The sequence below is a fragment of the Phycodurus eques genome, chromosome 20, assembly GCF_024500275.1.
Source record: "Phycodurus eques isolate BA_2022a chromosome 20, UOR_Pequ_1.1, whole genome shotgun sequence".
Lineage (NCBI taxonomy): Eukaryota > Metazoa > Chordata > Actinopteri > Syngnathiformes > Syngnathidae > Phycodurus > Phycodurus eques.
Genome location: NC_084544.1, coordinates 3,913,235 through 3,926,180, shown reverse-complemented (window position 1 = coordinate 3,926,180; position 12,946 = coordinate 3,913,235). Strand labels below are relative to the sequence as shown.

General features: G+C 49.6%; 1 protein-coding gene across 1 annotated transcript in view; it reads right to left on the bottom strand.

Moving 5' to 3' along the window:
* Window positions 1-495: 495 nt before the first annotated feature.
* LOC133396072 (AT-rich interactive domain-containing protein 1A-like) overlaps window positions 496-12,946 on the bottom strand; it is a 45,354-nt gene continuing 32,903 nt past the window's right edge. The window contains 15 exon segments of the mRNA XM_061665515.1: window positions 496-3,454; window positions 3,540-3,670; window positions 4,561-5,380; window positions 5,464-5,560; window positions 6,088-6,207; window positions 6,289-6,418; window positions 6,490-6,665; window positions 7,651-7,783; window positions 9,169-9,373; window positions 9,454-9,663; window positions 9,739-9,836; window positions 10,235-10,377; window positions 10,856-11,159; window positions 12,182-12,352; window positions 12,463-12,552. Coding sequence (XP_061521499.1) covers window positions 1,682-3,454; window positions 3,540-3,670; window positions 4,561-5,380; window positions 5,464-5,560; window positions 6,088-6,207; window positions 6,289-6,418; window positions 6,490-6,665; window positions 7,651-7,783; window positions 9,169-9,373; window positions 9,454-9,663; window positions 9,739-9,836; window positions 10,235-10,377; window positions 10,856-11,159; window positions 12,182-12,352; window positions 12,463-12,552 — 4,601 coding nt within the window. The 3' untranslated portion in view covers window positions 496-1,681.

The window sequence follows — 12,946 nt, the reverse complement described above, 5'->3', positions numbered from 1 at the left end:
CAGTTTAAGTCAATTATGTCTGCTAACCATCACTAGCATATCTATGGAATTTCACATTGTATGTTAGTGTTTGTTCTTTATCATGGATCTATTACAGATTTTTCTGCACTATATATTTATATACACTACAATTCAAATATTTGTTTGGTGTCTTTTTGAAAGAAAAGATACATTAATTGAAAAGACTACTAAGTGACCTTTGAATGGTAGTGCATGTACATAAATTGAAACTGGACAAACAAACAAAAATGTTACACTGCATATTCACTAGCCTGTTATTTCCCCCAAAAGCGGTGCTTTGCTGCCATCATGTGGCATCTATAGGCTATTAAATACTACTCCGGTTATTGCCATTAAAGGAAAAAAGGCTTGATCTCAAAAGCGGGCGAACAATATCACATTTCCACAAATAGTGGCCCTTTTAGTTGAGGAATATAAAATACTTTCAACACAGGTACTGAATAAATCCACAGCAAAGCTCTTAGCAAGATTTAATGTACATTTATTCTTAACACGTGGAACATATAGTATAAAGATTTGATACTGAATAAATGATATTCATTGAGCCAAAAAAAGGGCAGGTGGGTCTTGGGGGAGGGGGGGGCGGGGAGAAAAAAAAGGGAAGGGGGCAGGGGTAGGAACTTTACATCAAGTTTTTAGCTACATCTGAAATACAAATATGCAGAATCCGCATCACTGGAAAAAAAACAAAAACAAAACAAAAAAACTTTTTCTTCAAGGTCTAGCTGTTACTCAGACATGATTTTTTTTTTTTTTGTTATATTCTCTACAGCCGCACCAGACAGTCTCGTGTGTCTTGTGTGTGTTAAGTGGTAATTTTTTAAAAACGGTGAAGCGACAGAATTGAGAACGAAAAGAAAGGGAGCGCACGCGCGAGAGATAGAGGGGTGTGTAATTCATGTACAACATGGTATATATACAGCGCAGCCGGGTGGGTCTGCTTGGATCTAGCGCCGAGGAGCAGTCCTCAGAAGAAGTCATACAATCAAGGGACAAAAGAGAAGAAGAAGAGGTCGGGGTGTTGTAGGTTCACCGTACTTTGGGGGGTGGGGGGGCCGTCGCTTTCGACAAAAACTACAGTTTGCTGCCAAGCCGGCGTATCTCAGTGTGAAACAGTATTATTACAGTATGTCGACACTTTCTTTGAAGGTGTACAGTACAGGGAAGAAAAAAAAAAAAGTCCTACAATCTACTGCACAGGAGAGCACACGTCAGCCCCCCGAATGTGGTTCGTGTGTGTGTGTGTGTGTGGGGGTGTTGGGGGGGGGGGGGGGGGGGGGGGCATTACAGCAATCCCGAGACCTCGCCTCGGGGGGAGAAAGCAAGCTTCCCCAAAACTGACTGTAAACGAGACAGCAACTTTGGTTACAGTTATTTTTTTTCTGGATATTTTTCTATTTTCATTAAAAAACAAGTCGTTTCAGGGCTAAGCGTGGGGGGGTGCGAGGGAAGGGGGGGGGGTTCCCCATCCATTCTTCTCCTGCGGTTATCTTTCTACTTCATGGTATTCCTTCCTTTTCGCAGTAGAGGGAGAAAGACAGTGGAATCCGAGGTGATTTTGCATAAATAATAATAAAAAAAAAAAAAGTAGGACAGTCAAAAGTTTCGCTCACAAAAAAGTCAGGGCGCAAGGGGAACGGAAGGAGGGCCTCCACGGCTGTCATGACTGGCCGACGAGGAAGAGTACGTCGCAGATGACCTGCGACACGGTCGAGTTCATGAGCGGCGACACGGACACGTCCAGCAGCCGCGACTCGTACAGCGTGAACTCAGAGTGGTTCTCCTCCAGCCGGGCCAGGGCGTGGAGGGCCCGCGCCGCCCTGCGCATCATGTCCACGCTGGTGGGCTCAAAGTGCGCCTGCATCTGGAGCAGCGTGCTCTGGCTCTGCTGGTACTGCGTGGCGGCCAGGCTGTCCTCCAGGAAGCCCAGCAGGTTGCCCACGCTGCCCTTCTGCACGGCGATGGCGCGCGCCGCCAGGCTGTCGCCGTGCGCCAAGTTGGCCAGCAGCACCACGGCCATCTCGCGGCAAACGGCCGCCTTGCGCTCGCCCACCAGCCGCACCAGGGCGCCGTACAGCTTCTCCAGGCGGCTGAAGGGCGGCGTGGCCAGGATCAGGTCCACGTTGTTGTCCTGGATGCTCAGCTTGCTCAGGGTCTCCAGGACCAGTCTCTGCGGCGACAGCGAGCCGTGCGGGCCCAGCGTGGGGAAGGGGTCCAGGGCCTCGGCCGAGGGGCACACGGCCCAGTGGAGCAGCCCGTCCAGAAGCGGCAGGCAAATGCTCTCCGAGTACACCGACAGGTCCAGCTGGCCCGAGATGTTGGCCAAAGTCACCAGGCAGTTCTCCCGCAGAACCTCCAGGCAGTCCCACCACCACTCGTCGCGCTCGCAGCTCACGCCCTCGTCCTCCTCGTCCTCCTTCTCGTAGGTGACGGGCGCCTGCTTGCGCTCGGGGTGCCGGTGGTGCAGCAGAACCAGGCGGCCCAAAAGCAGAAGCAGACCCGGGTGCTTGGACATCTCCTGGTCGTTGCCGGGCACGAAGGAGAGGCTGCGCACGATGTTGGACACGCAGACGCAGCGCCGCGCCAGCGAGTCCTGCCAGTCGGCCAGCGTGCTGAGCGGCGTCTCGTCCTTGCTGTGCGGCTCGTCCTCCAGGATCTTCACGTTGCGCCGGCTCTGCAGTTCGGGGTTGATGCTGAAAAGGTACTTGCCGTTCTCCTTCTGCTCCTCGGCGCCGCCTCGCACCGCCTCCTCCGTGACCGAACCGGGCCGCGCCGACAGGACGTCGTCGATGGTGGCGGTCACCGGCGCGCCCGCGCCCGCGGCCGTCGGGAGCTGCGGGACCGCGGACCGCGGGATGTCCGTCCCCGGTCTGGTCTCCTTGGGCGAGCGCTTGCGGGCCTTAAGGCGGCTGACGCGGCTCTCGAAGTGGGTCTGGATGTGCTCGGTGATGTCGCCGCCGCCCACGCTCCAGTGGACCAGGCCGCTGTTGAAGCTCTGCCGCTGGCCCAGCTTGGACGCGTGGCTGCCCTGGAAGGGGTTCTTTTTGCGCACCACCTTGATGGGGAGTTTGTCGAACTTGCTCGCCTGTTTGGGCTTCTCCGCGATGGAGTCGTGGGAAGACCCTGAGGTAGCAGGTTCCTTGACCCGCAGCTTTTCCTCGCCCTCGTCTTTCTGGGACCTCTCCTCCTCCTCCTCTTCCTTCACCCGCACCCCGGTGTCGGCCGCCTCTTCGTCTTCGTCGTCGTCCTCTTCGTCCGTGTCGACGACCTCTCCCTCGGGCATCGGCACGTCTTCGTCAGAGTCTTCGGCGGCGTCGGGGTCGAGGAGGGTGCGCTGGCCGGGATCGCCCACTTCGTACTCCTTCAGGATGCCGAAGATCTCGATCAGGCACCGTCTGAAGTACTCCACCACCAGCTCCAGGAAACCAGGGAGCTGCGAAATAGAAGTCCAGTCAGCAAAAGACAAAAGACAATGGCCCCGGCGCAGCGGTTTGGAATCTTGGGTTTTTAGAAGCTACCTGGCATAAATTAAAAGTGGTGATGCTATTGTCGTCATAGAGTAAGATGTTGATGGTGTCCAAGGCCCAGGTGCTCTCCGCTAGCAACCCTGACTTAAGTGACATCATCACGCGCCACGCTTCAGGCGTGCCTGTCAACACACAACAGAGTCAAAAAAAAGCCACAAACAAAACAACTGAACAAATGGTTGCGCACTGTAGATCTTAACATGCCAAACATTTATTACGATACTTGTCTGTCCTTTTTCCCCTCATCCCAAACTGCACTTCGAATTAAGTGTTCAAATTGGTTTTTTTGTCAGTAACCTTTTTCCCCCCCAAACAATACATTTTTTCCCTGATATTTCATTCTTTCATTTAGAATAACTTAACTTAAAATTTTAACTTTTCTTTCATTTATTCTTTGTGATGGATTTTCCCAAAATACAAATATTTTTTTATGAAAAAAAAATTGCTTACATTTATGTTTAAGTATAAATTATACTTTTTTTAAAAATGTTATTTTAATAGCTTTTTTTTAAATCCTATTTTTGGTCCAGGCTTTTATCCTAAACTTTAAAAACTAAAGCACTTCATCAAGAAATCGCCATTTGATGTAATATTTCTTGAGTAATCATTTATTTTCCGTACCATTTCCACACTTTTTCATCATTTTTAGATCCGTTCTCAACTTCTAATAAATTTTTTCAAAACTAGAACTAAAACTATTTTTGTTACCTTTTTGAAAACTTATTTTTAATACCTCTGAAAAAGAACATTTAGCACCCCCCCCCCCCCCATTTGAAAATGGGCTTCCCCACCTCAAACTACACTCAGGACTTTACCTAGTATTTGTTTGATGATTTCATTTCTAGTAACATTTTTGATATCATTATTTCCCTCTTCCACTACAGTTAAAGCTGAAAGGACTTAATGAGCAATTACCTATAGTGTTAGTGCATTTGGCATTGACAGAATAAGCCAATTAGCTCCAGAAACAAAGGCGCGTGGTGACGTATTGAAAAGAATGGCAGTTGCATACCGATGTCCTTCATGGTTAGCCGTCTTCGGGGCTTGAGGTGCGGTTGTGAGCATTCCACGGAGCCGGGAGGAAAGCCCGCGTCTCGCCGCATCATTGGCTGCTGCACGGGCGCCTGTCCAATGTGGGAGGCGGGCACCGGAGGTCCGGCTTTCTGCACTTTGATGCCCGGATGCATGTAGGGGGACTTGCTGGGCGACGTCCTGCTCTCCATGGGCCGGGGCACGGGCGCCGGACTGGACACCTGAGCAATATGGTTCTGCGACGTCTGATAAGTCGACGGCAGGGGTCTCGTCATGGGGGGGCCGGAACCGCCGGGGCCGAAGGGCGGTTGCCTCTGGTTGACGTGGCCGGTCCAGGGCCCGTCGTGGTTCATGCGCTGATCCGAAGGCATCATCTCCTCGGAGCGGTTCATGCCGTGGTAGCCGGGGGCCTGGCCGGGCACGGGGGCCCCCTGGCGGTTGTGATAGTTGGGGTAGCCCATTTCGTTGCGGCCTTGCCACATGGGGCCCTGGGGGCCGTCGGGACCCGAGGGCATGGGGCTCGCCATCATCTGCGGGGGCATCGGCGACTGGGAATTGGGCCCGCCGGACGAAGGTCCGCGGTCCCGGCCGAAGGGAAAGGGGAACTGGTTCTGCGGACCCGGGGGCCTCCGCTCCCCTCCGGGGTAGGCGTTGTACTGATTATACATGTCCTGCTGGCCCTGAGGCCCGGAAGATTGAGGTCCTGGGGGCTGCTGAGCGCTGTAAGGGACGTTGTACATTTCCCCCTCGTGTCGCTTGGCGGGGGGGCCGTAGCCGCCGTCCACGGGACGCTTGTAGTTCTGTGTGGAAGCAAGCATCCTTTTTATTGTCCTGAAAACTCAATGTTTCCGTAATCATTTATTTTGAATCTGAACGTCCTTACCGGTTGTTGCTGTGGATACATTCCTGGCTGCTGGTTTGAATATGGACCACCAGGGGGCGCTCCTTGGCCAGGATACTGATTGGCATAGGAGTCGTGTCTAGGGACCCGCACAAATAAAGAAGTTCATTCATTGCACATACGAGGTATAATATTGTTTTCGGTATTACCGTTTGTAATAATGTTTCCAATTCTAATGACTATTAATAGCGTATTTAGTGTAACTTGTATGGCTTTGTGGGCGGCCCTTTTAGAAGACCGACACAATTACAAAGTGTCTAAATAATTAGCTGAATGTTTGTAATTGAGTCGCACCACTATCGCATACAAAACCGTCATCTTAGTCAATTTAAGTATATTTTGAGGGGTCTTGCATGCATGAAAATTAAATGTGGGTGTTGCTGTTTACAATTTCCAGTGTCAAAAAGTACAAAGGGTTTTCTATATGTCGTATTCAAAATTAGAAGTGCTGCAATGATTTCTTATGGTGATAATACCGATAATCGTGATAATCTTTGGATGACGGTCATGATCTGAAACTGTCATAGTCCATGTCTCGCACATACGTTTGAAAAACAACATAAAAGGTGCGTTTGACAAGCTAAATGTCAAATCTCAAATCATCACCGTTGCTGGGGAGGCGGTCGGCTGGGCGAGTACATCCCCGCGTCGGCTCCGGAAGGCATCATGTTGGGCTGAGCCGCTACGGGTCCCATGCTGCCGTCGGGGCCCATGCTTGACTCTTGCCTGTATGTTTATATTTATGTATTTAATCCCACAGCAGGACACAGAATAACCCCGAGAGAAATCCCATAATCCAATTTGTACCTGCGGTCATAGCCATAGGGATATTGTTGCCTCTGCCCCAATGGCAGATTTCCCATGGGTCCCGGTGGGCCTCTGTTGTACTGTTCGCCCATCCCGCTGTTAGGACCGGGTGGCATGAACTGTTCACCAGCTTAAGTAAAAACAAATATCGTTATCTTCCCTTCAGCATGCGATTCAAACTTGGCTGCTGGGTCCATTCACCTTTCCTCATGCCGCCAAAGGGGTCCTTGCTGGACTCGTAGGGACCCATCCGACCCATCACCTCGGGGCCGCCCATTCCGGGCTGGTAGTTCTGAGAGTTGGGGGTCATGGCGTTCCTCCTGGAAAATGCCGGGTCGCCCCCGTCGGCAAAGGGGTCCTGCAGATTGACGCTACTCCTAAAAATAAAAAAATAAATACAATTATAGAGGGGGGGGGAAAAAAAGAGCTGGCTTCATGCAAGTCTGTGCCCTGTCGTGGGCGGCACTTTTGTCCCTAAAGCTTGTGTTCGAAATGGCCACAAGCTTACGTGATCTTCCGGTCCTCGTTAACGAAAAGGAGGCATGGAATAAGATGTGGAAACATTTTGATTAGACGGCCAACAATCAAGGCAAGCCGAAAGATACTACAAAGTGAGTCTGCAAAGCATGATATAGAGTGCGCCCGAACTGCTCGCTGTACATCATCAGGGTTGAAAGAGCGACAGGTTAGCAAACGTGACGCATTCAGACAACTTGCCTCAAAGTAAGAAGTTGAACGAGTGTGAATTATTTTGTGACAAGCAACCTTGAGCTCCACTGGTTGCATTGGATGAGGCAATTAATCGATAAAGAAGACACGCCATCTATTAGGTACTATTAGATACAACCGCATCCCGTTTTTTACAATCAATGTCGACCCAAATGCGGCCAGATACACTCGGTACCGTGGCAACGACAACGAGAGTGGATCGCGCCGGCTGTATTATAAGGACAATTTTCAACCCGCTGATCGGCCCCAAAAATCCTGATCGTGTAAAGCCTAGTTTTTTAAATTTGTTTATTTGGGAAGACGCCGCTGTGACTACATCAACAAGTCGTGTATTTCGATGACGTCAAGCAGGGCATTGACGGGGCACATCCAATCTGCGTGTTTACACTGCATGGGCATGGGCTGATATCCGATATGCATCAGATTTTTATACACATTTCGAAGAGGTCTGATACCCGATTCCGTGTGTTTTTGTTCTATTTTGGCTCCCGTGAGGCATATCCAATTGCAACATTTGGGAGAAAAACAACTTGAATGGTGTCACTTGAACCATCCGGTGTAAATCCAGCCTTGAGAAAATGTGGTATTTTGGCTTGTACAGTTAATTGAAGTAACGTCATGTCCGAGTCATACCTGGCACCAGGCATGGGAGGCATCTGGGTGTGAGGGGTGGAGGCCGGGGTGGGAGGCTTCAGTTCTCCCCCTTCTGCCATGGAACTACTGGTGGACTGAGGAGTCTGGGGGCCTTGGAGCGATCCAGAACCGGCTGCAAAAATAGGGACACGCATTAGAATTGTATTCCGAAAATAAAACACCATCACATCCACCACCGATCGCCTGGAAGTCGCCGGGAAACAGCATAACTTCTGACAATGACAAATGGCCGGACGGGCTGTCAAGACTGTGACGCTCGCACGTGCGCATGATGCCCTGTGATGGATTGTGTTTGTGTGTGAGAGACAGTATCGTGCTCCTGCTCAGGACTCGAGTCTGATGACTCACGGCTTCCCATTCATTAAATCGCAGCGCCCGCGCGCACACACACACACACACACATACATACACATATGCAGGCTGGGGTCACTGCCAGGTTACGCTTATTCACAATGTCTCACGTCACCATGGCGTCTCCCTCACACAGCCACACATACACCGACTCCACTTCCCCTCGCCCCCACCTCCCCCCGGCAGGGATTTCCCTTCTACAATGGAGGAAAGGAGGGAGGTGGGGGGGGGGGGAAGAGTCAGAGAAATTGTGACTTTTACACACTCGAGCGTCTCCCCCACCCCTCCTCCCCATGCCTCTCCATTCATCATTTCTGGCTCAGTACTAATCTCCAGGGAGTGTTGCCTTTGCAGCCCTGGGCCAGGCACCAATCAGGCGGTGAATATGAGCCCCCCCCCCCCCCCTCCCCCCCTCCCCTTCATCGTAACTGGTGCAAGCTGACAAGCACCCTGATGAACAGTAAACCCCGCGTTATAATTATAGATTTTTAAGCGATTATTTAAGGTTTTTACAGTATACAGGCAGGTCTGAATTTAGAGTTGCGCACCTTCGATGTAGTACCACGTTGCACCAAAACATGCCGGGCAGCACTGAGCTATACTGGAAGAGATGCGGCGTAAGTAACAGCAAGAAGCAGAGGTAGAAGAGGTCCCTAACTACGATAAGTGTCAGTAATAGTCGTCGTTCCCACAGAGCAGAGAGAATATATGCCTGTGAGTAATGTATGCTCTGTTTGTATGCGTTGCTCCTCCGTGCGTGTAAAAATTCGCAGTCGTTTAAAGCCAGCGCCATATACTAAAATTAACACTGTAACAACAGTCACAGGGATAGTTTTGATCCTCAGCGAAGAACGACTAATATTACTATGGTTTACTGAGGAGTGACTGTCTCCCTGTATAGCCTTATGCCTGTGCTATACTGCCCCTAGGGTGCCAAGTGTGCACACCAGAAAGAGCAACACAAACAAAATCTCGCAAAAAGCCTTTCATTCTTTCTTTAATTTAATTATGCCATTACTGTATGTTTTTAATGAAGTGCTGTTTTTCTTCTTACAAAAATGTCTTGTTTTTGGGAGGCTAGAACAGATTAACGGCATTTCTATTGATTTCAACAGGGAAAGATGATTTTAGAATAGGCGAACATACCGGGACTGGGTGGCTGGATCTTAGGCTGGCTCTTTTTGGTGTCCGTATTGAAGAAATCCGGGGGCGGCTCCTCGCCACGCTCGATCTTGCACTCGAAGGCGTACAAACACTGGATGTACTGCTTCTTGAGGGAACTGGCCGCGCTGCTCGACGTGCCCACGTTGAGGTTGGTGGCGAGCTCCCGCCATTTCTTGTTCTTGTTTACCTGGGTGGGCAAGCGAGAGAAAGATGCGGTTTAAGGACGCTGGGCACAAAGCACGACCAGGCAACGGAATCCCGGCAAACCTGGGTGAGGCCTCCGATCTCCTTGACGGATACATAGAGTCGGAACAAGTCCAGAGGCTTGCGTCCCACGGCGGGGAGGTTGTTCATGCCCATGGCTTTCTCCTCGGTGAAAGCCAGGTAGCGATCCACCCACATCTTCCTCTCGGGCTCCGGGCCGAGTTCGTACAGACGAGTGATCTTCTCGTTGGTGATGGTAGAAGAACTCGACTTCTACAATACGTCAAAGACGATTGGGTTAAATAAAAACACATGACAACGTATCACCGCAAGGATGCAAATGGTTACCTTTTTGGTTTCAGGCTTAGGAGTCCCATCCACTTTGTTGTTCATCTTCTGGGCCTGGTTAATTTTGTCCATGCCAAACTCTGAACTAGGAGCCATTCCTAAAATGGTATACCAATAGAAGATTAGCACCACACCATAAGGTCTCCAAGCAAATAGTCGGCTATGCCAGCGATTCCCAACCACTGTGGCGTGACACAGTGTGCTTTAAGAGATCATCAGCTGTGATGTGGGAAAGGATCCATTTTCCCCTAATTGGTTCATCTATGCCAGTGACTTATAGTGACTGGCATAACTATTAAATGTTCTTCCCCTATATGACAAAAGGTACCTGTTGCAATTCATATAGCAGAATAATAGCTTTGTGCTCAAATAAACAGGCCCAGATATCACAGTAAGTAAATTAGTGAAGAAATTCAGATCATATTTTGTTGTGTACATGCACTTTTCGTGACATTTGTGTTTGTTTGAAACACTGTGCTATGCGTCTTGTACTTGCCGGGGGTGTTGTTGCCCATGTTTGCACCCATAGGATAAGGACCCGGACCTCCCTGGTTCATCATACCGTGCATGCTGTTCATGACCGGCCCATACGGAGAAGCTGAACCCATCATGCCTTGCGACATGGGGTAGCCAGGTGGTCTGTCGAAAGAGAATCTTATGTCTTAAAAAAACTCCTGTAACATATTTCTAAGTGAGCAAGTCAGATTTGTATTTTGTAACAACTCTGCTTTTGTTCTGTCATTGTGAAACAAATAAATAAATAAAGCACTGTTTTTACATTGAGTGACTCTAGGTTTTGCCAAAATCATGATGACTGAATGTCTGGAGGCTGATCTGGCACCCTCGCTTGGGAAGGACGCGTTTCACTGATCGTCCCTCTGCCTCTCTCTCTCTCTCTCTCTCTCTCTCTCTCTCTCTCTCTCTACCTCCCTCCCTCTCTCAGATAATTACTTGGTCTGCTGCCATGTACTCGAACTGAACACAGCACGTGGGAAAAGCTGATCATTTTTCATGGTCACACAGGAAAGAAAGCGCACACATGCACAGTCATATTCTGCTGAAAGATTTGCGCTGCAAATGCAGTGAGTCACATTTTGGCTTGTTGCGTTGCACCCACCTGTTGTGTATGGAGTTGGTAGGTCCGTGATGCATGGAGGGCCCGCCGTCTTTCCTGTTCATTCCCGGAGGCGGGCACATCCCGGAGACCACCTGAGGAGGTATGTTGCCCATGTTGGAGCCCATCCCAGGACCGTAGGGCCTCGTGCCCATCTGGCCCGGGACTACTCTGCCGCCGGGGGGCATGTTTCCGTAGGGCGCCCCGCTGCCCTGGCCGGGCATGGGGTTCAGGGAACCACCCATGCCGGGGCCGCTAGGGTAGTTGGCATTGGGCATCCCTGAGTAGCCGGGTGGCCTGGGATAACCTGGAGGCATAAATGAGAATCTTTATTGTCATTGCCAAGTAGCCGGATTTGAATGACTTGACTATTTATTCATTTGCATTTTTAAGTGACCATTAGCCGATATCATTACATTTACTTTTTCGGTACAGAACATTTGGTGCAGTGTATCTTATTTTCTACTTTCCTTCCATTGGCAACGGTTTTCCCTATAATGGTAATAATGGTTCAATTGTCTATTCCGGAGGTTTTCAAACATCTTGCACCAAGTACCACCTAAAACAATACTGAGCCTCTCCAAGTGCCACCATCATGACCCACGGTAAAATAGTTTAGCACAAACGGCTAACAGGTTCAACAAAAACGAGAGGTTTTAATCCCTCGTTCTACCCGTAGGCTGCCTCACTTCGAGAATCGCTGTCTATGTTAAAGCGGGTGTGCGTGGGTAAATGCACATGGGTGTACGCTCATCAATCGGCTTCTTTCAGTGATGTCAGGCTTACATTGACAGAATATGAGGATATTCCGTATATCCTCATATATATACCCCCCCCGCTTTGACTAATATCTGAATTATGCCACAAGGGAGAAATTGTATAACTTAAAACTATGGAGTGTAGTTCTGGCCTTATTCCGAATGTCATCCTACTTCACACAAACGCGCAGCTTTGCTTTTATGATCACCTACTGTGTTCAAAGATTAAACTTAAGTGGAAAGGACCTCTTCAAGTCGAGCTGCTTCAGACTAGATCTGATCGGTCCTCTGTGGTCCAGTTCTAAATTTACCTCTGTGCCGCCTGTTATGACAAGTGGTGCTTTATCGGGCCCTGGCGGTCTTTTGCTATGACTCACTGGGAAAACTTCTTCAAAGCTCACAGAAGCTGCCTTTCCGACTTCAAAGCCAACTGATAATTTGATACGTATAGAAAAGTGAGAGGAAAATGGAAATCTGGGTTATCCGCATAATTGGTCAGTCATATCCTTAAGGGGAATTCGAGTCGATAATACGCTCCCATCCCCGTGTTATTCTTTCAGTGTGGCCTCACCTTGAGGGCCGTACTGGGCCCCCTGAGGGCCGTAATTTCCCATGGAGTTGTTCTGGGGGTAGGGTCCCATCCCGCTATGAATCTGACTCCCCGAAGACTGGCGTGGAGATAAGGCAGAGCCAGGTTGTCCCGGGGACCCGTAGGGAGGCATCTGTGGGTTACGCATGTACACTGCAGGGAGAGAATCGGGAAGCGCCGTCATTAGAGGTAGTTCTAGAATAGCGTTTAGCTATATTGCTCTCTACAACCCTACAAATCAGAAAAATTCCCACCGCACTCACCCCTGTCTTGGCCCATGGGCGACTGGTTCATGGAAGAGTGCATGATGCTGTCTGACTGGACACTGGGTGGCCGGGGAGGCATCTGATTACCTGTAAGCACGCACAAATTTGATGAAAACTAAACGAATGGCGGAATAATGACAAACAGCGATTCCTGAATAAAAAGAGATCAAACGCAACCATGCCACTGACACCGTGGCTGGCTGCTGCTTGGATGGTTTACAAGCATTGTGATAGTAGATGGAGACTTAATGTTCCCATCTGGCAAGTCGCTTCATGAATTACAAATGAGAGCGCTCGTGTTTTGGTTTGTGTGCCAGCGTTCACTTTGGATTCCAAAATATCTCCTGCTTTCATGCGGCATCTGACGCTGTGTCAACTCTTCAGTGAAAAGGCGTTGGAATTAGTCAGTGGTTGTTTTTGTTTACTGTGCTTAGTCAGGCCGATCAAAATTGCTTCCGTTTGTTTCCGTCTTTAAGTATTT